This window comes from Lactuca serriola, chromosome 6 (genome assembly GCF_051521515.1).
Source record: "Lactuca serriola cultivar US96UC23 chromosome 6, Lser_US96UC23_V15, whole genome shotgun sequence".
Taxonomy (NCBI): Eukaryota; Viridiplantae; Streptophyta; class Magnoliopsida; order Asterales; family Asteraceae; genus Lactuca; species Lactuca serriola.
This window is the reverse complement of record NC_136413.1, coordinates 146,729,863-146,752,226: the sequence shown is the minus strand read 5'-3', so window position 1 is coordinate 146,752,226 and position 22,364 is coordinate 146,729,863. Positions and strand designations below refer to the sequence as shown.

The following is a 22,364-nucleotide window of genomic DNA, read 5'->3' as shown; positions in this document are numbered from 1 at the left end:
CAAGTCTCTTGAAAGAACTGAGGATCTGGTATCATCATACCCATCTTGTTTAGAAAACCATTGAATTTGTTTCGTCTAATGCCTTGGTAAGGACATTAGCAATCTCATTGTCAGATGGAACAAAAATGCGTTCAATGTTGCCATTAAGTACATGATCTATTCTGAAATGGTACCTAATATCGATGTTCTTAGTCATTTAGTGCTGAATTGGATTGTGGGAATCGAAACAGCACTTTAAGAGATACAATAGATAGGAATGCGTTGTAAATGGTAACCATAGTCTAAGAGCTGAGATTTCATCCACTAACCTGAGATGTACAACTCGCAGTAACAATGTATTCTGCTTTGGCTGTAGAGAGTGCGATGCAGTTCTGTTTCTTGGATGACCAACTGACCAGACGACCACCTAAGAATTGATAGCCACCTGAAGTGCTTTTCCTATCAAGTTGAAGACAATCGTAGTTCGAATTTGAATATGCTTGATGAAGATTTGCTGGGTACCAGATTCCGAGATTCTTTGTGCCTTTACGATATCGGAAGATTTGTTTCATAGCCAAGAGATGTGACATCTTTGCGTTGAATTGAAATCTGGAATCGACTTGAAGATAAAGAAAGAAGCTTAACTCCCGATTCATGCTCATTTGGAATCGATTGATCATCAGTTTAGCAAAGTCAGCAACCATGGATTAATTTGTAGATCCAAAATGACGTCGTCCACGTAAATTTGTACCAACATAAGATGTTTTCTATTTGATCTTCGGAATAGAGTGGGATCTAGAATTTCTCTTTAAAAACCGGAGCGCTTGATAAAATCAGTGAGGGTCTCGTACCATGCCCGGGGAGCCTGCTTGAGTCCGTAGACAGCCTTCCGGAGTTTGTAACAGTGGTTCGGAAAGGAAAGATTAACAAAGCGGGGGGGGGGGGGGGGCTGTTGGAGATATACTTCAGTATCAAGTTCACCGTTAACAAAGGCACTCTTAACATCCATTTGGTAAACTTTGAAGCCTTTATGAGCAGCATAAGCAAGAAAGATTTCGATGGCTTCAAGACGTGCAACAGGAGCAAAGGTCTCATCGTAGTCGAGCCCTTCAATCTGAGTAAATCCTTTTGCTACCAACCTTACTTTATTTCAAATAACAACTCCAGCGTCATCTAACTTGTTGCGAAAGACCCATCTCGTACTGACAATGTGATGATTCTGATGAGGAGGCACGAGGGTCCAAACCTCATTTCGGTCAAATTCTTCCAGTTCTTCTTGCATGGCTATAACCTAGTCAGCATGCTCCAATGCTTCCTTGATGTATTTTGGTTCAACCATGGATATAAATGCTGAAAAATGGCATTCATTTTGGATATTTGCATCAGAACAAGTATGTACACCAGCATTGGGTACCGATTACTTGGTTCGGAGGATGATTCTTTGTCCAAACATGTAATCATGGTAGTTCTTGTGCAGCTATCGATCCTATATTAACAGTGGAATTGATTTGCTCCCCCTGAATATTTTGAATGTGAGGATGATGCTCCATCTGAACTTCTGAACCATAGAGATTGACATCATCATCAGAAGGGAACTCAAAAAAGTTTTCATTTTCATCATTGTTGAGAGGATTGGAATCATCAAAATCAATAGCTGCATCTTGGAAACCATCCACATTTGATTCAAGAGAGGGATGAGCATTCTCCCCTCAACCTGAGAAGGTTGAATGGCTCGGAATCAAATGAAGGGAGGTTTGGGATCGGAACGGAGACATTATGTGAAACGGGAGCTTCCAAAGTAGGGATTGGAATGAGAGTTGGTCTTGATCGAGATTCTGAATCAAGAACAGTTTCAGAAGGACCAAAGAGTGTTTCAAAATCAACTTCAAGAATTGTTTGGGGGTTCGGACATCCTGGCAGAGGAGCATCAGACTCCATAATGTGAGTTGGGCCAGAATTCGGAATGAAGTTGTCATCGAAAGTAACATCAAAGCTTTCTTCCAGAACACGAGTTCTCTGGTTAAGAACTCAATAAGCTTTTGATTTTGAGGATTACCCAAGGAAGATGTCTTCATCAGCTTTAGGTTGCAATTTGGTAAGTTGATCACGGTGGTTCCTGATGAAGCACTAACATCCGAAAACATGCAAAAACAAGATTGTTGGCTTCCGACCATTCATTGCTTCGTACGGTGTCATGTTGAGGCATCGATTGATGATACTTCAATTTTGAGTGAAGCAGGCAGTAGACACGACTTCAGCCCAAAGATAGATTGGTTGGTTTGCAAAGTTCAACATAGATCGAGCAGCTTCAACGAGAGTTCTATTACGTCTTTCGACTACACTGTTTTGTTGTGGAGTATAGGGGGCTGAGAAGTTATGGTCAATTCCTTTTTCTATGAGAAACTTTTTAATTGTGGAATTGGTGAATTTCAATCCATTCTCACTTCGGATTCTCCTGACTGGGAGTTTGATAACAACTTCTATTTCTTTAATGAAATTTATGAGCTCGGAGGCTGTTTCGGATTTCAGCCTTAGGAAGAAAACCCAAGTGAACCGTGTAAAATCATTAACAATCACAAGAATGTATTTCTTATGATGAAGACTTTCTACCGTAGATGGTGCACAAAGAACGATATGTAGAAGCTCCAATGGTTTCGAAATGGATTTTTTGATGATAACCTGATGACCCTTCTTTGATTGCTTACCACACTCACACATAGCACACAAATGATCATTTTCGAATTTGAGGAGAGGTAAACCTCTCACCATTTCACCAGATACAAGATCATTTGTGTACCGAAAGTTTAGATGAGTGAGCCTTCGGTGCCATAACCAACTGACGTCAGGAACAGATTTGGTGAGTAGGCAGAGTTGCGGTTTGCCAATAATCATGTTGATGTCAAGTGGGTACATATTCTTTTTGCGAAGCGGCTTGATTAAGCACTCTGTTTGATCTTCGGTCATCACATAACTATACTTCTTGCAAAATTCCACACGTCGATTTGAATCAGTGAGCTGAGAAACACTGATCAAGTTGTGTTTCAGATCAGCTACATAAGCCACATTTGAGATAGAGAAGTTTCCATTGGTGAGAATTCCATAACCACGAATTTGAGAGTTGGAGTTGTTGCCATATGTCACGTAACCAACATTTGGTGAATGCTTTAAGTCTTGCAGAAAATCTTTCTGCCCCGTCATGTGCATGGAGCAAGCACTATCAATATACCATATTTTATCATGCTCTGAAGCACAAAGTGCCTACAAAATTAGTGAGTAAAGGAGATTTTAGGCTCCGAATTAGACTTTGGGACGTAGGCACGGTCTTTGGACTTTGATGGTGACTTTGGAACAACTTTTTGTTTATGGGTGATATTCTTTGAAGTTTTCGGAAACAGATAGAAGTTCAATGTCTTTTCATCTATCCAATAGTCATATTCAATGATTTGAGAGTTCTAAGCAGTCTTCTTCGAACTTATGACTTCTGGAGAGTGAGTAACATTTGTAACCTGCAGAATTGACTTTTCATCAAACGAAGTCTTGACTTTCCACACAAGATTTTTCGTTGAAGTTTTTGAAAAAGATGTTTTTTCTTCATTTTTGGATTTGCTCGATGACACGTTAGTTTTAGAAGGATTTGGTTTGAAAATTGTACCATTAGATTTTGCAAGAAAAACAGATGAAACAGTCTGAGATTTAGGCCTAGTAGAATCGTCTACTTTCTTGGGTTCTATGCGACCGGGAGATTCAGAAGGTCTTTTGAGAATCTTAGTGGGAGCAAAAGAGTTCTGACAGTGAGGTAATGTATAAGAATTTCGAGATGCACATGGTTTGGAGTTTTCATTCAACTTGGAATTTAGTCTAATTTTGACTTCTTTCTTATGTGCATTTCGAGCTTCTACTTTGGGATCTACAATATCCTTCCAAGTTAACATTGGTTTTCTTTTAGTGAGACGTAAGGATTTTGAGGTCTGTCCTACGGATGCATTCCTAAACTTAGGAGTAATAGGAACCAACTTAGTTTTTGAGACCACTAAGGAATCCGATTTGCAAGAATCAGAGGAGACACAATTTGATTTTTCAAATTTATCATCTAAGGATGCCCATAAAAACACAGAGGTTTCTGTCTCGGTTGCCAAGGAAGGAATTTCTTCAAATGCAAAGTTGTTTGTGTGATTATTCATGGGAACATAATCTACGCAATTTGGAAGACTATAATGAAATTATGTGGTCTGATTTAGGTCCAGGTTAGTCAGAGGCGGAAGTGGCGTGGAATCAGGACACTTGACAACAATTGGTTTAAACTCAGGAATTAAGGACTCAAAATGGTCTGTAATCTTCGGATGTGGTGACAAGGGAGAAACGGGGGTGTCCAAATGTTTAATGTTCGGAACCTCTCCCATGAATATCAAAATTTGCAATTCCTTTAGGGGACTAGCAATTGGTTTCAGAAACTCACTTCCGAGACCAGGTGCTTTAGACCATGGGTGACGAAAATTATGAGTCATCCGAAGGTCTGCTTCAAGCATGTCTACAGAATTGTGCAAAGCATCTATATTGGTTTTAAGATGTTTATTATCAGAAATCAAAACATTTCGTTCGGAATAACTGATTCCACATTTATCTTTCAAAATGATACATTCATCACTTAACATTACAAGTTCACGCTCTGAAAACTCGAGTTTCAACTTTTTATCCTCGAAACGTAACCTAAGACGATTTAACTCACACTCCTCTTCTCACTTGCATCTGTGGCAGACTCATAGGCTCTATAGATGGTGTTCATATCTATTTGAATTTGGTTCAGATAAGGTTCACAGAGAGACAAGTCAAAGTTAGTATCAGAGATCATAGATTTTACCTGTTGAACGATGCTTCGTCCTGGTGGATCATTGGTTGCCATGTAGCAATAGTGAGGTTCAGCAACATCATCTTCATCTTTTGATCCTGAAGACCAATATCCTTCATCACGTTCCATGGTTTGTCTTGCCATCAGACACATATTTCTTCCAGTTACCATGTCATCATCATCCCTGGATGACCAATATCCTTCAACATCTCTCGAAACCGTTGTAACAAAGGCTTTTTCACTTTCAGCAAACTCTTGTGCCTTTCGGACGTAGTATGCAAAATCCTTCACTTTTGGTTTCTGTGGAGCATCAGCCAGACAATCTTTAGCAAAATGGTTTTCATGTCCATACTTATGACACAAGTTTTTTGGTTTGATTGATTTGGAGCATTGAGAGGGTTCCGAAGTAGAGTTTGGTTTGTATGCAGGAGGATTTTTCGAAGAGGGTTTAGGTTCCAAAGCTGCGTATGGTTGAGGATTGTTTTGGGGAGGAGCATGGAATTGGTTTTGGTATGGTTTGAAGGAGGAATTGAAAGGATGTTTGTACTTCATTAAGAGTAAAGCAAACTCCTGTTGAAAACGGAGTTCAGAGTCCATGGCTTCGGAATCATCAACATGATAAGTTTGTGGAGATAAGGTAGGTGCGAATGTTTGAACAGATGGAACAATGGGTTTGAAAGGATTCGAAGTAGATGAGTTCGGAAGGGTTGATTCAATAGAACTGACAAGGGCAAGAGGACCTCCGGAGAGTTCCCTTATGGTTTGAGCAACATTTGACTCATGTCCTTGAAGTTCATCAAAAAGTTGATAAAGCTTCAACTTTTTCAAAGAGCCATTGCTTTGAAGACAAGATTTTACATTTCCCCATACTTTACCAAGAGTGTTTATGAATTTAAGATTGTACTCCAAGTGAGTTCAGACAATCCCATGAGCAGTCATGTTGTTTACCACAATATGATAACGATTGGAGGTAGAGGCCACTGATTCACCAGGAGTGGTGGTGAAGGTGTCAAATTCGTTGACAATTGAGGTGAGTTTCTTGTCTTTCATGTTCTCTAAACCTTCAATCAGGTCCTAAAGAGTGTCCCAAATCTCTTTGGTTGATTTGCAATGCTTGATGTGCTCAAAGAGTGAAGGAGGAACTCTAAACACCATTTTAGAGAAAGCAACTTGATCAACATGATGCTTCTCGATATCATCTACAGCTAGAGGAGCTGGGTGAGTTTCGTCTTCGCACATGAGCATAGCAGCTGCATCCCTTACAACAATTCTTATATGAACATGTGGACCCTTTGTGACGGATCTCCAGATTTCTTCTCCTTTATCTTTGGCCAGTAAAAACCTTTCCATTCTAACTTTCCAGTGATCACATTCTTCACAACTAGTAATGGGGCACGTGTAAGGCTACCCACACTATTTGCGATTTACATTGAAATCTTTTGTTGAGGATTAGAAGCAGCTATTGAAGTTAAGATATCTTCAAGCTAAAGTGGTATATAGAAGAACTTTTATCCTAAACACAAAAATGGTTGAAATATCAAGGTAATCTCAAACCAATTCTAATCTGATCTTATGGATTCAAATGACAACCACTCAAGCTCTGATATCAATTATGAGAACAAGATCGATGCGCAGGGACAATGTTTGAAAACTCAAACCTTGAGTGAATGCTTAAGATCAATGTCTGCTTACTAATTAATGCAAGTCAAGTTTTGAAAGACCAGTCAAGTCTTAGATAATGAATTCAACAAATGATCAAGTCATTAAATGTAGAATAATAGTAAATAATCAAAGTAAAGTTAATAAATGAAGAGCATGAAGAATGTTTGAAATAACTAAGTAAACAACCAAAAGTTGAGTGAAAGATCCGTAGTTGACTTGTATTGAATGGTCTTTTAAATTGGAGTAAAGGTTACAGCGAATTAATTAAAATCTTTACATAGGACCGGACAAAAGAAGTATTTCTGACATTCTGATTGTCCAAATAAGATAAAAGACTAAGTCCTATGAAACGTTACATCAATACAAGTACAAATATAATAAATACTTTCAGACAAAATAAGGTTCTTCCGCATCAGCATTCATTCCGGAAATGAGTGTCACACCGGAATGCATCAGTCTTCGCTTCGCCTTCTCCTCTGGTCCTATAACATCCCAAATTTTGAGGCCAAAAATTTTGTTTTTCAATTAAGTAAATCATAATTTATATTACCAAAACATTTTCACTATTTTATCATTCATAAAATCATAAATCATGTCTCGAAAACCATATAATCAGGAACAATGAAAATCAGAGTATAATCCCAGAAAATACGATGCGAAAACCATGTGTGATGCGCTGCTATGCCGTCGGCTCTTTCCCCATGGACAAAGAGGTACCTAAAACCAAAACTGAAACTGTAAGCACAAAGCTTAGAGAGTTCCCCCATCATACCGCACACCACATAACACCATTGGTATCTTTCAACCGGTAACTGCCATCGATATCTTTCAACCTGTAACCATCATCGGTATCTTTCAACCGGTACACGCCATCGGTATCTTTCAACCAGTAACTGGGGACTATTTCACCCCTAGCACTAGCATACCATAATGAGAGATAATCATACAATCAAACATAACTAGGTAGGGACAACTAATCCCTTCTACACACATAGCATATCATACAGACATATCTCATGACCATAACACATTAACATACCAAGATAATTATCACAAAGACAATCATCTCATACATAACTACTTACTGGTGGGTCAGCATTGGTGCCTTGGACCCACCCCTACTGGAAGGTAACTCACCTCGTAGTACTAGCTACCGATCTATGCAGGAACTCTCTGTCTGTCGCTGCTGCTTCAGAAATCCTCTGGCTACAATTCCCACAAAACACCCTATCAGAGTCTGATAACTACTCTTATGGTGGAATGACTATTCTACCCCTAACCTATCAAAGTCAAGCTAAAGTCAACTTCCAGCTCACCTGACTCGCCGAGTTGGGCCGCCAACTCGTCGAGTCCTTATCCATCTAATTGTCCTCATTCCCGTCCCTACTCGTCGAGTTAAGCAATGACTCGACGAGTTCTCCTCCAATTCGAATATCAAATGATCCTTCATCCGAATCACCGAGTTATATGAAAAACTTGCCAAGTTCATCTTCATCTGAAGAGCAAGTCCTGTCCTTGACTCGCCAAGTTGTATGAACAACTTGTCGAGTTCATCTTCATTTGTTGGGAGGTTTCCTTGGACTCGCTGAGTCTATTCATGTACTCACCGAGTCTCATGAACTCCAGGTGTAAGGCTAATTCCAATACGTCTAAACAGCTATGGGACTCCCTTTTATAACAACTGACGATCAAAAAAGGGTTTAAGATGGCTAAAGGCGCACCGACTCGCCGAGTCCCAAGAACGACTCGCCGAGTCCAACCTTAACCATTTCTATACAGTCGATCTAATAGTGATTTAACAAACCAAAACCATAGATCTGGCCTCCTAATATCCATTTTATACGTAAAGTTCCAAACTTGATGAAGATGCATGGGGTTTTTAGCTCAAAAGTCCATAGAAGGTGCTCTAAAATGTGCATGGGGCTCTCATGGCCATAAAGTTGGCACATTGATGCCATGAGACCCCTCCAGTGACTCAGATATGGAAGTAGAACCCCATGAATCACCTTACAAATCCGAAAATGGCTTAAGAAGCCCTAAATGCACCATGAACCTAGGCCCTAAAGATGATCAACCAAAAAGGAAGACCAAAACAGGGGCATTACCTTGCTTGAGCTGAAGATGAAGCAAGATCTCTGGATCTACAAGTCCCACTTGAAATCCCAAGCTTCCTCTTTCTTTCCAAGCTTCACAAACCAACCATGAACACAAATATGGCCTTAACACACACACAAACGGCTAGGGTTTCGACATCCAACTCTAAGGGATTGTTAGGGACAAGGGAGTCTGAGTTAAGGTGTTTATATTGGGTGCAAACCCTCAGATTTAGGGTTTTACTCGCACAGCGGCTACTCGCCGAGTCCTTCTTCCGACTCGTCGAGTAGGTCACTTAAAATGTCTGCGGACTCGTCTCTACTCGACGAGTGGGTCCTCCGAGTCGTCGAGTCCTAGGGAAAATATAAAAATGCTTGAATTAAATACATACCAGGAATTGGGTGCTACAAATCTCCCCCACTTATTTTCGACTTTGTCCCCGAAGTCTGCTGGTTGTTCCTGGAAAAGTTCTAGTTAATGCTCCATCATCTCATCCATCGATTCCCAAGTCCATTCCGAGCCCTTCCGGTGCTGCCATTGCATCTTCACCAGCTCGACCCTTTTGTTCCTCAAATCCTTCGACTTCCGGTTAAGGATTGCTACAGGTCGCTCGATGTAATGCAGGCTATCATTAACCAGAATGTCCTCTAAGAGTACCACTGCTTAGTCGTTCACCAGGCACTTCTGCAGCTGGGAGACGTGGAAAATGTTGTGGATCTGTCTGTGTTCGACTGGCAGATCCAGCCTGTACGCCACCTTGCCCACCCGGGCTAAAACCCTAAACGGTCCAATGTACCTGGGGACTTACTTGCTCCATTTCCTGAATCGGATGACACCTTTCCATGGCGACACCTTCAGGAGAACCATATCCCAGAACTGGAACTCCAGGTTTGATCGGCGCTTGTTGGCATAACTTTTCTGCCGACTCTGAGCAGTCTGAAGCCTGCTCCGGACCTGCTGAATCCTCTCCGTCGTCTTGAGCACCACTTCAGTACTCCCCATGACCCTCTGGCCAACCTCACCCCAGCGTATCAGGGTCTTGCACTTCCTCTCATACAACATCTCAAAGGGAGGACGGTCGATACTCGCGTGATAGCTATTGTTATACCAGAACTCAACCAATGGGACGTAAGTATCCCAACTACCACCGAAGTCTAGCACACATGCCCGCGTTATATCCTCCAAAGTCTGGATGGTTCGCTCGCTCTGACCATCCGTCTGCAGGTGAAATGCAGTGCTAAAGTGCAGACGAGTACCCAACTCATCGTGGAATTTCTTACAGAACCTGGAAGTAAACCGCACATCTCTGTCTGAAGTCACGGAGACTGGCACTCCGTTCCATTCCACCACTTCCCGAATGTAGATGTCGGCCAACTTCTCGGCCGAGATACTCTCATGGATTGGTATAAAATGGGCATTCTTGGTCAACCAATCCACAATGACACATATGGAATCCACTCCCCGTGCGGTCCTGGGAAGTTTGGTGATGAAGTCCTTAGTAATATCTTCCCACTTCCACAGAGGAATATCCAACGGCTGCATCTTGCCGTGTGTCCTTTGGTGCTCGGCCTTAACCTTCCTGTAGGTCAAGCACCGCTCCACGTACCATGCTACATACCGTTTCATTCAGCGCCACCAATAGTCTAGACGAAGATCTCTATACATCTTCGTCGCCCCAGGATGAATGGAGAATCGAGAGATGTGCGCCTCCTCCAACAGCACCTAGTGCACACCCGCAAGGTACGGTACCCACACCCTACAGTGTAATTTCAATAATCCTCGACCATCATAGTCGAAGGAGGAAACCTGTACCACAATCCGCTAACTCTTCCGATGTTCCTCCTTCATGGCCTCCTGCCGGGCCTCCTGAATCTGCTCCAACAGCGGAGTTACCACTGTCGTCCTCATACAGATACCCCTGATCGGTGCTGCCTTGCGGCTAAGCACGTCGGCTACCACATTGGCCTTCCCTGGGTGGTAGAGGATCTCACAGTCATAATCCTTTACCACATCAAGCCACCGACGCTGCCTCATATTCAGATTTGGCTGGTCCATGAGATACCTCATGCTCTTGTGGTCCGTGTAGATAGTACAATGAACCTCCATATAGGTAATGGCGCCAAATCCTGAGGGCGAACACAACAACCCCCACCTCCAAATCATGCGTCGGGTAGCTCGCCTCGTGAGGCTTGAGCTGCCTCGAAGCGTAAGCAATAACATGCCCTCCCTGCATCAATATTGTGCCCAAGCCCAAGATGGATGCATCACAGTATTAAACAAAATCCTCCATGCCCTCTGGCAGGGCTAAGATTGGCGCCTCGCACAATCTCTGTCTCAATGTCTCGAATGCAGCCTGCTGCTCAGGCCCCCAACGAAAGACCACGACTTTCCTCTTCAGCCTGGTTAGGGGCACGACTATCTTGAAGATGTCCTAAATGAATCTCCGATAGTAGCCTTCCAATCCCAGGAAGCTCTGAATCTTGGATGGAGACCTCGGAACCTCCCACCTCAACACGGCCTCTACCTTAGCCGGGTCAACCGAAATCCCGTCCTGGTTAACGAGATGCCCAAGGAACTGCACCTCGCGCAACCAGAACTCGCACTTGGAGAACTTGGCATACAAGCTCTCCCTCCTCAAGGTATCGAGAACCTCCCACAGGTGTTCCTCATGCTGCTCTCTCGTATTGGAATATACCAAGATATCATCAATAAAGACTATCACAGACCGATCCAACATTGGTCTGCACACGCAGTTCATGAGATCCATGAACGCGGCAGGAGCATTGGTGAGCCTGAAGTGCATCACCACGAACTCATAATGGCCATAGCACGTCCGGAAAGCAGTCTTCTGCACATCCTCCTCTCTGACCCTCATCTGATGATACCCAGAATGCAAATCAATCTTAGAGAACCAAGATGCTCCCTGTAGCTGATCAAAGAGGTCATCGATCCTCGGGAGTTGGTCACGGTTCTATATCGTTACCTTATTCAGCTCCCGATAATCTATACACATCCGGTGCGACCCGTCCTTCTTCTTCACAAACAGAATCGGGGCTCCCCAGGGTGAACTACTCTGTCTAATGAATCCTTTGTCTAACAGCTCCTGTAGCTATGTAGACAAATCCTGCATCTTAGGAGGCGCCAATCGATACGACGCCTTGGCTATTAGAGCGGCACCAGGGATTATGTCGATCCTGAACTCCACCTGCCTCTCCGGAGGTATCCCAGGCAACTCCTCGGGGAATACATCCGCAAACTCTCGTACCACGGGTACTTCACCCACCGTCATCTGAGCCGCCTCCTGGGTATCCATAACACAGAGGACGTATCCTGCGCAACCCCGCTGGAGGTAGCGCCTAGCCCTTGCTACCGAACATAAAGATGGTCCTCGATGTGGCCTCTCGCCCTGAACCACCTGCTCTCCCCCACTTAGGGTCCTGATCCGCACTAACTGCTGCGCACAGTCAATCACTGCCCCATTGGGGCTTAGCCAATCCATACCAATAATAACTTTGTTCCACCGCAAGGGTATGGGAACCAGATCTACCAGGTAACGCTCCTCGAACATCCTCAAAACACAATCTCGGTAGCCCTCAGATGCTCGCATTAACCGGTCATCTGCAATCTCGACCTCAAGGGGGCAATCCAACATGCCCGAAGACTCAGGAAACTTCTTGCTAAGCGCAAGAGAGACAAACGATCGGGTAGCACCCGAATCAAAATATACCTAAACTGGGATACTGTTCACATGGAACGATCCTAAACAGAACACACACACACACACACATATATATATATATATATATATATATATATATATATATATATATATATATAGCATATCAAAATCATGACACCATAACGTAAAAGATCTGAGAGGAGAAATCATACCTGTCACCACATCGGGTGCAACGCGTGCCTTCTCGGTTGTTAGCTGAGATGCTCGGCTTCGCACCACTGGAGCCTCCGTCTTGACCTTTCGGCCATCTGTAACCTGCGCAGTTGCCGGAGTTGGCGCCACTACTGCTGTCAATCTGGGTCAATTGGCCTTTTATGGACCCTTTGATTGCAATGAAAGCAAATCAGCTCTGATGTATGAATCGCAGGAGTAGGGGTAGTATAATCTATGCCAAAAATACCCAATCTTGCCACACTTATAGCAGCCGGAACGCGACCCAGTGCAGCAAACCCCCTCATGTGACCGATCGCATTTCCCACAGCGGTCCCGCCCTAACTGGCCTTTCGGCGTAACATCGGATCCCTTGGGCTTCTTCCTCGAAGCCCCTATCGTCTGTCCCTCCTCTACCTTCTTATTCCGTATGTGTTCCAGATCAATCTCCCTCTCCCCTACCCTAGCAATCATGGAATCCAGGGTGGGACAGGCTGAAAAACTGACATGCTCCCTGATATCGGCTGGTAGCATGTCATGGTAGCGGGTCCTCCTCATGTCTTCATCACCCGCATACTGGTGCACCAACAAAGCCCTCTCCCGGAACTTGACGGTGATCTCCGCCACAGTCTCTGTAGTCTGTCTCATATCAAAGAACTCCCTAACCAGCTGCTGGAGCTCCACAGCTGGTGCAAACTCGTCCTTGAATCAGGTCACAAAATCTGACCACATCATAGCCTCAATGGTTGGGGCTCCCAACGTATCACCAATCAACTCCCACCAATCTCCAGCTCGATCCCTCAAACATCCCGCAGCGAAACGAACCTTCAACCATTCTGAGCAGAAGCTTGTCAGCTGCACAGATTCGATATCTATGATCCATCTCCAAGCAGCAACGGGGTCCTTTGCTCCATGGAAATCCCGCACAGGCACACACCACTCCCTCTGAAGTCCTTAAAGGAAAGTGTGCGCGTACTCACCTGGCTAAATGCCAAATCAATCTTGAATGATCGGAGACGATCCTCCATCAGCTCGATGATCCCTTCCTTGATCGACCCAAAGATGACCGGGGTCGACTCAAGGATACCTCTCGTGATCTCGGATGCAATGAACTCGCGTAGTCCACCGTCCACCTGCTAGGATCCTTCACCCGAGCCTGAACCTGATCCTGACCCCGAGCCTCCCGCTCCATGTCGCATGGTCACCATACTAAAAATAAACATACGACATCAGGATCATACATACTCTCGAGAATCCTTACGCACTCTCCAAGTCCCTTGGTTCCATCTCAGCCCTCCTTGACTCAAGTACGGATCCTCTGCTTTCAGTAGTACGGGCCCGTACTACCTTCCACATCTATCTGTACTTTCCTCAAGGATTGCTTCAACTTCACCAAGTCCCTTTACCGATACCTTTTCCTACTAATCTCATCCTAGGCTTTCCAAGGGCACTCACCGACCTACTCTCCGCCATTAGCTACACTAGGAGTCCCTACTTCCCTTCCCTAACTAGCTCGCGAGTACTGTTACATATTCGCTCACTAGTTAGTTAAAGTTAGCCAGGACCCCTTAAGCACAATGCAAGCAGCATTCGTGCATCGAACAACCGCATCAGGCATAACCTAATTCGGCTATCCTACTGCTCACTAAACAGTCCTAACATACAACTCATACAATAGGCATTCAAGGCATCCTCTAGATCCTTATACCTACTCTAGCATGCAGTTCTCAGAATCATACATCAGGCATACAAAGCATCCTTCTAGATCCCTAGCTGTAATCTAGCATGCAGTTCTCAGAATCAAGGATCATAGACATAACATAACAGGTATAGGTGTCTTGGGGAAAACTTACTTGAGCTCGGCCGGTCGCACGCATCACACACCTTGTTGGTTCTCAAAAATTCTTAACTTAAAATTTTAGAAACTGTCTTCCTTTAAAAAAATCTTTTAGTACCTCGATTTGAGTCCAGACACCCTTAGAGTGTGTCCGAATCCCTCAAACCAGGGCTCTGATACAAACTTGTAACATCCCAAATTTTGAGGCCAAAAATTTTGTTTTTAAATTAAGTAAATCATAATTTATATTACCAAAACATTGTCACTATTTCATCATTCATAAAATCATAAATCATGTCTCAAAAACCGTATCATCATCACATAACACCATCGGTATCTTTCAACTGGTAACTGCCATCGGTATCTTTCAACCAGTAACCATCATCGGTATCTTTCAACTGGTACACACCATCGGTATCTTTCAACCAGTAACTGAGGACTATTTCACCTCCTAACACTAGCATACCGTAACGAGAGATAATCATACAGTCAGACATAACTGGGTAGGGACAACTAATCCCTTCTACACACATAACATATCATACAGGCATATCTCATGGCCATAACACATTAACATACCAAGATAATTATCACAAAGACAATCATCTCATACATAACTACTTACTGGTGGGTCAGAATTGGTCCCATAGACCCACCCCTACTGGAAGGTAACTCACCTCGTAGTAGTTGCTGCCGATTTGTGCGGGAACTCTCTATTTGACGCTGCTGATCTGAAAATTCTCCAGCTACAATTGCCACAAAACAGCCAATCAGAGTCTGATAACTACTCTTATGGTGGAATGACTATTCTACCCCTGACCTAATAAAATTCAAGCCAAAGTTAACTTCCAGTTGACCTGACTCGCCGAGTTGGGCCGCCAACTCGTCGAGTTCTTATCCATCTAACTGTCCTCATTCCCGTCCCTATTCGTCGAGTTAAGCAATGAATCGACAAGTTCTCCTCCCATTCGAACATCGAATGATCCTTCATCCGACTCGCCGAGTTGTATGAACAACTTGCCAAGTTCATCTTCATCTGAAGAACAAGTCCTGTCCTTTGACTCGCCGAGTTGTATGAACAACTCGTCGAGTTCATCTTCATATGCTGGGAGATTGCCTTGGACTCGCTGAGTCTGTTCATGTACTCGCCGAGTCACATGAACTCCAGGTCTAAGGCTAAGTCCAATTCGTCTAAACAGCTATGGGACTCCCTTTTCTAACAACTGACTATCGTAGAAGGGTTTAAGATGGCTGAAAGCGCACTGACTCACCGAGTCCCAAGAACGAATCGGCGAGTCCAACCTTGACCATTTCTATACAGTCGATCTAAAAGGGATTTAACACACCAAAACCATAGATCTGGTCTCCTAATATCCATTTTATACGTAAAGTTCCAAACTTGATGCACATACATGGGGTTTTTAGCTCAAAAGTCCATAGAAGGTGCTCAACAATGTGCATGGGTTTCTCATGGCCATAAAGTTGGCACCTTTATGCCATGAGACCCTTCCATTGACTAAGATCTGGAAGTAGAACCCCATGAATCACCTTAAAACTCCGAAAATAGCTTAAGAAGCCCTAAATGCACCATGACCCTAGGCCCTAAAGATAAACAACCAAAAAGGAAGACCAAAACAGAGGCATTTACCTTACTTGAGCTGAATATGAAGCAAGATCCCTGGATCAACAAGTCCCACTCGAAATCCCAAGCTTCCTCTTTCCTTCCAAGTTTCACAAACCAACCAAAAACACCAAAATGGCCTTACCAAACACACACACACACAAGGCTAGGGTTTCGATGTCCAACTGTAAGGGAGTGTTAGAGACAACGGAGGCTGAGTTAAGGTGTTTATATAGGGTGCAAACCCTCAGATTTAGGGTTTTACTTGCACAGCGCCTACTCACCGAGTCCGTCTTCCAACTCGTCGAGTAGGTCGCTTAAGATGTATGCGGACTCGTCTCTACTCGACGAGTGGGTCCTCTGACTCGTTGAGTCCTAGGGAAAAACATAAAAATGCTTGAATTAAATACGTACCAGGAATTGGGTGCTACAGGTCCGGACCGTGTTCCAGACCACTTCTTCATTATTGACTCTGGAACGTGCACACTTTAGAATGAGTAGATAGAATTGCTAGAGGTTCAGTTTCAGGTTCCAACAATCTCCAAAAACCTCATGGTTTTTTCAATCCTTCTTTTCCAAAATATTGTTACAAATAATGAAAAGCTCTTTATGGTCTCAAACAAGCTCCTCGTGCTTGGTACGTGACTCTTACCGACTTTCTCAAGCGTTCCGGTTTTCAAAGAGGAATTCTCGATCATACCCTTTTCGAAGATCAAATGGAAAAAATCCCATGCTAGTCCAAATCTATGTTGACGATACCATTTTTGGATCTATAGGTTCATCAATGGTTGCTGATTTTGCCAAGTTAATTGTTAGTCGATCCTAAATAAGCATGAATCATGCACTAAGTTTCTTCCTCAGTCTCCATGTAAAGCAAAACAACAGAGGAATCTTTATTCACCAAGAAAAATACATTTCCGAGCTTCTCAAAAAATATTCAATGAACACCTGTGCCTCTACAAAGGTACTTATGGGTTTCGGACACAAGATCTTCTCGGACCCATCATGTGTTGCTGTTGATGAAAAGAAGTATAGAGGAATGATTGGATTGTTACCTTACCTAACAAAAATTCATTCGGACATCATGTTCTCTACATGTTTGTGTGCCAGATTTCAGGTCAATCCAAAGAGGTCTCATCTTTTGGTAGTTAAGAAAATATTCCTATACCTCAAAGGTACAAAGAGTCACAAAATCTGGTATCCAGCATGTTGGGTCGTGTTTTGTAATATGTTGCGTCTATTGGGCTCGTTAGCTAGTCCATTTTTGTATCTCCGGTATGGGCCTGTCCATCCGTGAGTTTAGTAGGGTTTATTATAAATATAGGTGCTTGCATGCATCTTAGGTTAACGATAGAATAGAACGATCAGAGCATTATTCAGAAGTTTATTATTATCGTTCTTGTAACCCTAAATCCTCTACAGCGGAAGTTCTTAGTCGAGCTCTGCTGAGGATTATTTGATCTAATCATTCGACATATATTGATCCACTCTTGTCTTATTTATTGTTTTGTGTTCATCGCAATACCTGTTACAAAGATCTAATCGATCTTCACTTTTGTTTTATAACTTAATAATTGGTATCAGAGCAGGAGGCTGTGTAATTCATACACATCTTTTCTGTGAAAAAGGTTGCGATTAGGGTTATTCCGCATTAACTAATATTTATTGAGCCGTCATCCCATAATTGATGTAACTCAGCATTTATTCATTTTTCCCTAATTTAATATATTACAAGTCTGATCTTTTAAACAGGTTATTCGATCAAGCATGGACGAGTCATAATCAAACCCCATTAACATCTCAAACAGCATTGGATCAACGACAAAGATTCCCATCCTTTACACCCAGGATTACGAAGTCTGGGCACATCACTTTGAAGATTATGTCATTGGATCTGAGGACAACGGATATCTTATTTGGGAAGCAATCGTGTCTGGACCATTCGCTCATTCAGCAACATCAAGAATCATTAAAACTCAGAAAGAGTATAATGATCTGTTGAAAGATGTAAAAGATATTGCCCAAGACGAAAAAGATAAATTTCAGTGCAATATTAAAGCATTGAGACTAATCAGATTCGCTCTTCAATCTGATACTTTCAGGCTAGTGAGTTCGTGCAGCACTGCTAAAGAAATATGGGATAGGCTGTGAGAGTTATATTCCACAGACGAAGATCTCGAGCATTCCATTCAAACCTTACTTTTGTCCGAGTTTGGTGAATTCAAGCAGAGTCCTGAAGAAACTGTAACTCAGACGTTCGATCGCTTCAATCATCTTCTTAGTAAGATGATTAAACATGATATTGAAAGGAAGTTGATTGATCAAAAGGTTACGTTTTTAAACGGTCTTAGATCTGAGTGGAGAGTGGTTGTGTCCACTGTTAAAGCACATGAGCCATTCAAATCTTACTCATTGGCAAAGCTGGTAGGGATTTTGAAATCCCAAGAAAAGATTGTCTTGCAGGAGAAAAATGTGGTTTCAAGCTTGGGATCATTGGCCCTTCTGTCCAAAAGCAAAGGTGTGATGGAAGATGAAGACCTTAATAGAGGACTATGACCTTACCTCTGAAGACTATGCAATGATGGTGTCAAACCCGAATAGGTTCATCAAGAAAAGGTTTCCTACCAATAAGAACCGAAATTGGCAGGGAAGTTATAGTTCTGAAAAGGTCAGGGAAGAACCGAAGGCAGAAGAACCAAAGAAGGAACCGAAAGCTGATGGAGATTCGGGTGTGAACTGCTACTATTGTGGAGGAAAGAACCACTATGCCAAAGATTGTGTCCTCAAGAAAATGGCAGAAAAGGATGAGGAGAAAGATGAAGAAACTATGTTAATGAAAAAGCTGGAAGAGATCAAGAAAAAGAAAGATGTCACTAACCCTTCAATGAATGCTTTAATTGTGCAGGGTTCGGTAGCAGATGATGAGTTCGGTGGCGTGGAGGTCTGGTCAACCGACTCTGAGGATGATGAAGTAAGGAAGCTATCTCACGGAAAGGCTTATGTTGCGAAAGATGAAGGAAGCGGTGGAAAGTGCTTGATGGTTTCGGATGTATCTCAAATGAGGGGATACAACACAGACGGTGGGAATGAAGACACAAAGGAGCGAGAGGACTTGTGCTTCATAGCAAAACCTCCCAGCGTGCAGTTTAACGAGCTTGATGAATTAATCAAGAAGGTACAATCCATTTTTGTCTCATTCAAAGTCCCACAAAGTTCATATGAAAAAGAATTAAAAAATGTAAATTCAAGAATCTCTCATCTAGACAGTAGTTTAACTCAAACACGGGTCACCAATTCTAACCTAACTGACCAAATAAGCAGGGTGTCTTCAAAGAGTGAGGAACGGAGGATGTGGATCGAGCTGAAGGATTCGGAGTTAATCAAATCCAAGGACGAAAACATTTATTTACAAAGAGACAATTTGAAACTTTTAAAACAAAGAAATATCTTTTGTTTAATTGCTAAGCGTCTTTACACTAATATCACTTAACTTCATTTGAACTGTGAAATAGGGCAGAAAATTCATCGCATGATTTTGCCCTTCCTAGAGTTTAAGGAAGATGAAATTGACGCTGAAGCATATAATTGAGAAAGTGTAGTTTCGTCTGAGGATGTAAATCCGACATATATGTATGGTCTGGACAAAATCGAATCATTCATAAAGTCCAAGGACCATAAGGACATGCTGAAAAATCTTTTGGATGAAAATGATAAACTAAAACTAAGGACCAAAACCATACAAAAATTTGACTCGTTGAATGCCAATTTAAGTTCATAAAACAAAATTGATGTTGAAAACGCATCTGAACTTAATGAGGATGATGATATGAGCGTAATTTCTGTAGAGGATGAAGTTGACTGTTCTGAGTTTGTCAAGAGCGAACCTGAAAACCACAAAAATCTTATTTCAGAAAATTCTGTGGAGTTTGCTCGTCTGTCCCAACAAAAGTCCCCGATCCTTGAAGAAAAGGCTGTTGTAAACCAAAAGGTAAGAACGACTCCAAATCAGGTGTATAAGGTCACAGGTGTAACCGAACATCAGACAGCCGAACTCACAGCCATTGTAAACGAAGATAATGCTGATGGTTGTGACGAGTTCTTCTGGTCCGCTCCTATCGACAATGCTGACGAAGCTGTTGGACTATCAGAAAGGACATCATGGAAAACCAAAGGAAGATATGTGTCAGAGCCTTTGAACAAGCCTGATAGCTTCGACGTGCCAAGTACTAGTGGTACAAAAGATGTTCCTGAAGAAAAAGAAGTTTCTGCAAAAGAAGTCACTCCTTCAAGCGAAACATCATCAGTTCAAAGTGAACCAGCTGACAGAAAGCAAAAACAAAAAGCGAATATTCATCGTCAGCCGAAGCAGGTGAAAAATCAAAAACAGCAAAGGAATCAGAGATACAAGAAGAATCTCTCTGAACGTAAACAATTTTGGCAATCTCAAAACGCCCATTGCTCTTATCATGACAGAAATTCAAAGTCAGAGTAAAGTGCTGTTAGATCGCAAGAAGGTAATAACAACCGAAAGGAGAGGTTCAGTTCCGATGGTCATAACAACCGAAAGGACAAGTTCGGTTCTGAAAATTATGACAACCGAAAGCAAAGGTTCGGTTCATAAAACACAAGCTACCGAAAGCATAAGTTCGGTTCTGAGAGCAAAAGCAACCAAAGTTCTAGGTTCGGTCCCACTGATGATAAAAAACAAAAGGGTCACTTAGAACCTCAAGTCAAGAAAACATCTCAGTCTAAATTCTCTTGTTCTACTTCTTCTAATTCTTCTAATTCCTCTCGACCACATTCTAAATTCAATTCTGTTTGCACTCAAAAACCTAAATCTTCAACAGATCTGAGAGGAAAATCGAAGGTTTCATCAGTCGAAACAAATCAAAAACATCCCAAAGTCCAAATACCTAGACCAGAATCCAAACCGAAAGCAACAAATTAATCCCAATAAAATTAAGGTTTTCACCATTAAAAAGAAAGATGAAACAACGTTAATAAAAAGAACATATCTTGTTGACATCTCTCTTACTATTCCTGTTCCTGTGAAAGGTTCACGTGGACCCAAGAAACTTTGGGTTCCTAAATCTGCTTAATTTTTGCAGGTTATCAGTGACGAGCAGTTTGACGATGAATGGTATATTGACAGTGGCTGCTCGTGTCACATGACAGGAAGGAAGGAAGAGCTGAGGGAATTTGGATCTCTTTCAAACGGTGGAAATGTCAAGTTCGGGAACAACTCATTCGACACAATAAAAGGCTATGGAATGATAACAAATGGTGATTTTACGATTAGGAAGGTCGCATACGTTGAAGGACTACAGCACAACCTCATCAGTGTATCTCAGCTTGTTGGAGGTACCGGTCTCAAAGTCTCATTCGATGATGAGGGTTTGGAAATAATTGAAAAGAAAACGAAAAGAGTATTTCTCAAATCGGAGCGCAAAGGCGAAATGTTTCCCCTGAACCTCAAACCCATCAAAGGGAATCCAACTATCTGCCTATTATCCAAAGTACAATCTGACGAAAGCTGGCTGTGGCACTGAAGGCTCTCTCATCTCAACTTTAAGGATATCAACAAACTTGTCACTGGAGGTCATGTTCGAGGTCTTCCATTGCTCAAGTAGGATCGACAACATTTATGTGCTGCATGTGAAATGGGGAAGCAGAGTCGTCAAAGTCACCCATAAAATGTAAACACTAAAGTTGTTGAACCACTAGAGTTAATTCACGTTGATTTGTGTGGTCCATCATCTATCGAAAGCATCAGCGGTAGCAAGTATATTCTTGTCATTGTTGATGACTTTTCGCGTTTTACATGGGTGTTCTTTCTGAAGCACAAATCTAAAGCGACTCTCAAGCTAAAGATGTTTGTCAAACAGGTTGAAGTACAGCTGAAGAAAGTCGTTCGCAACATCAGGAGTGACAATGGGCTGGAGTTCAAAAATAAAGAATTCGAAGAATTCTTGGCCGAAAAGGGAACCAGTCACAACTTCTCAGCTCCCTACACCCATCAACAAAACGGGATTATCGAAAGACGAAACCGATCTTTGTGTGAGGCGGCCCGAACCATGCTAAGTTTTGCTTCTTTACCTTTATATTTTTGGGCTGATGCTATTGCTGCAGCATGTTTTACGCAGAACAGGTCATATCTCAATAAGCGATTCACTCTCACTCCTTATGAGATCATCAACAACAGGAAGCCAAATGTCAAATTTTTCCATGTATTCGGCTCACGGTGCTTTATCTTCAATTCTAAAGAACATCGTAACAAATTCGATGTCAAAGCCGATGAAGGGATATTTCTGGGCTATTCTCTCACTTCTAAAGGCTACAGGGTATTAAACAAGCGCTCGAGGAAAATAGAAGAAACTTATTATGTGACGTTTGATGATAGCTATGTCAAAAAGCTAAAGGCCAACGAAGACACAGT

The 22,364-nt window shown here is 42.4% G+C and overlaps 1 protein-coding gene across 1 annotated transcript; it reads right to left on the bottom strand.

Annotated features, from left to right (window-relative positions):
- Positions 1 to 296: 296 nt before the first annotated feature.
- LOC145060241 (secreted RxLR effector protein 161-like) lies at positions 297 to 683 on the bottom strand. Its single transcript, XM_079007945.1, has one exon. The coding sequence runs from the start codon at positions 681 to 683 to the stop codon at positions 297 to 299; it is 387 nt and encodes a 128-aa protein (XP_078864071.1).
- Positions 684 to 22,364: the final 21,681 nt, after the last annotated feature.

Bases quoted from the DNA above. Each gene is read 5' to 3' on its own strand.
- LOC145060241 (XM_079007945.1), bottom strand. From the start codon at position 683: ATGGTTGCTGACTTTGCTAAACTGATGATCAATCGATTCCAAATGAGC.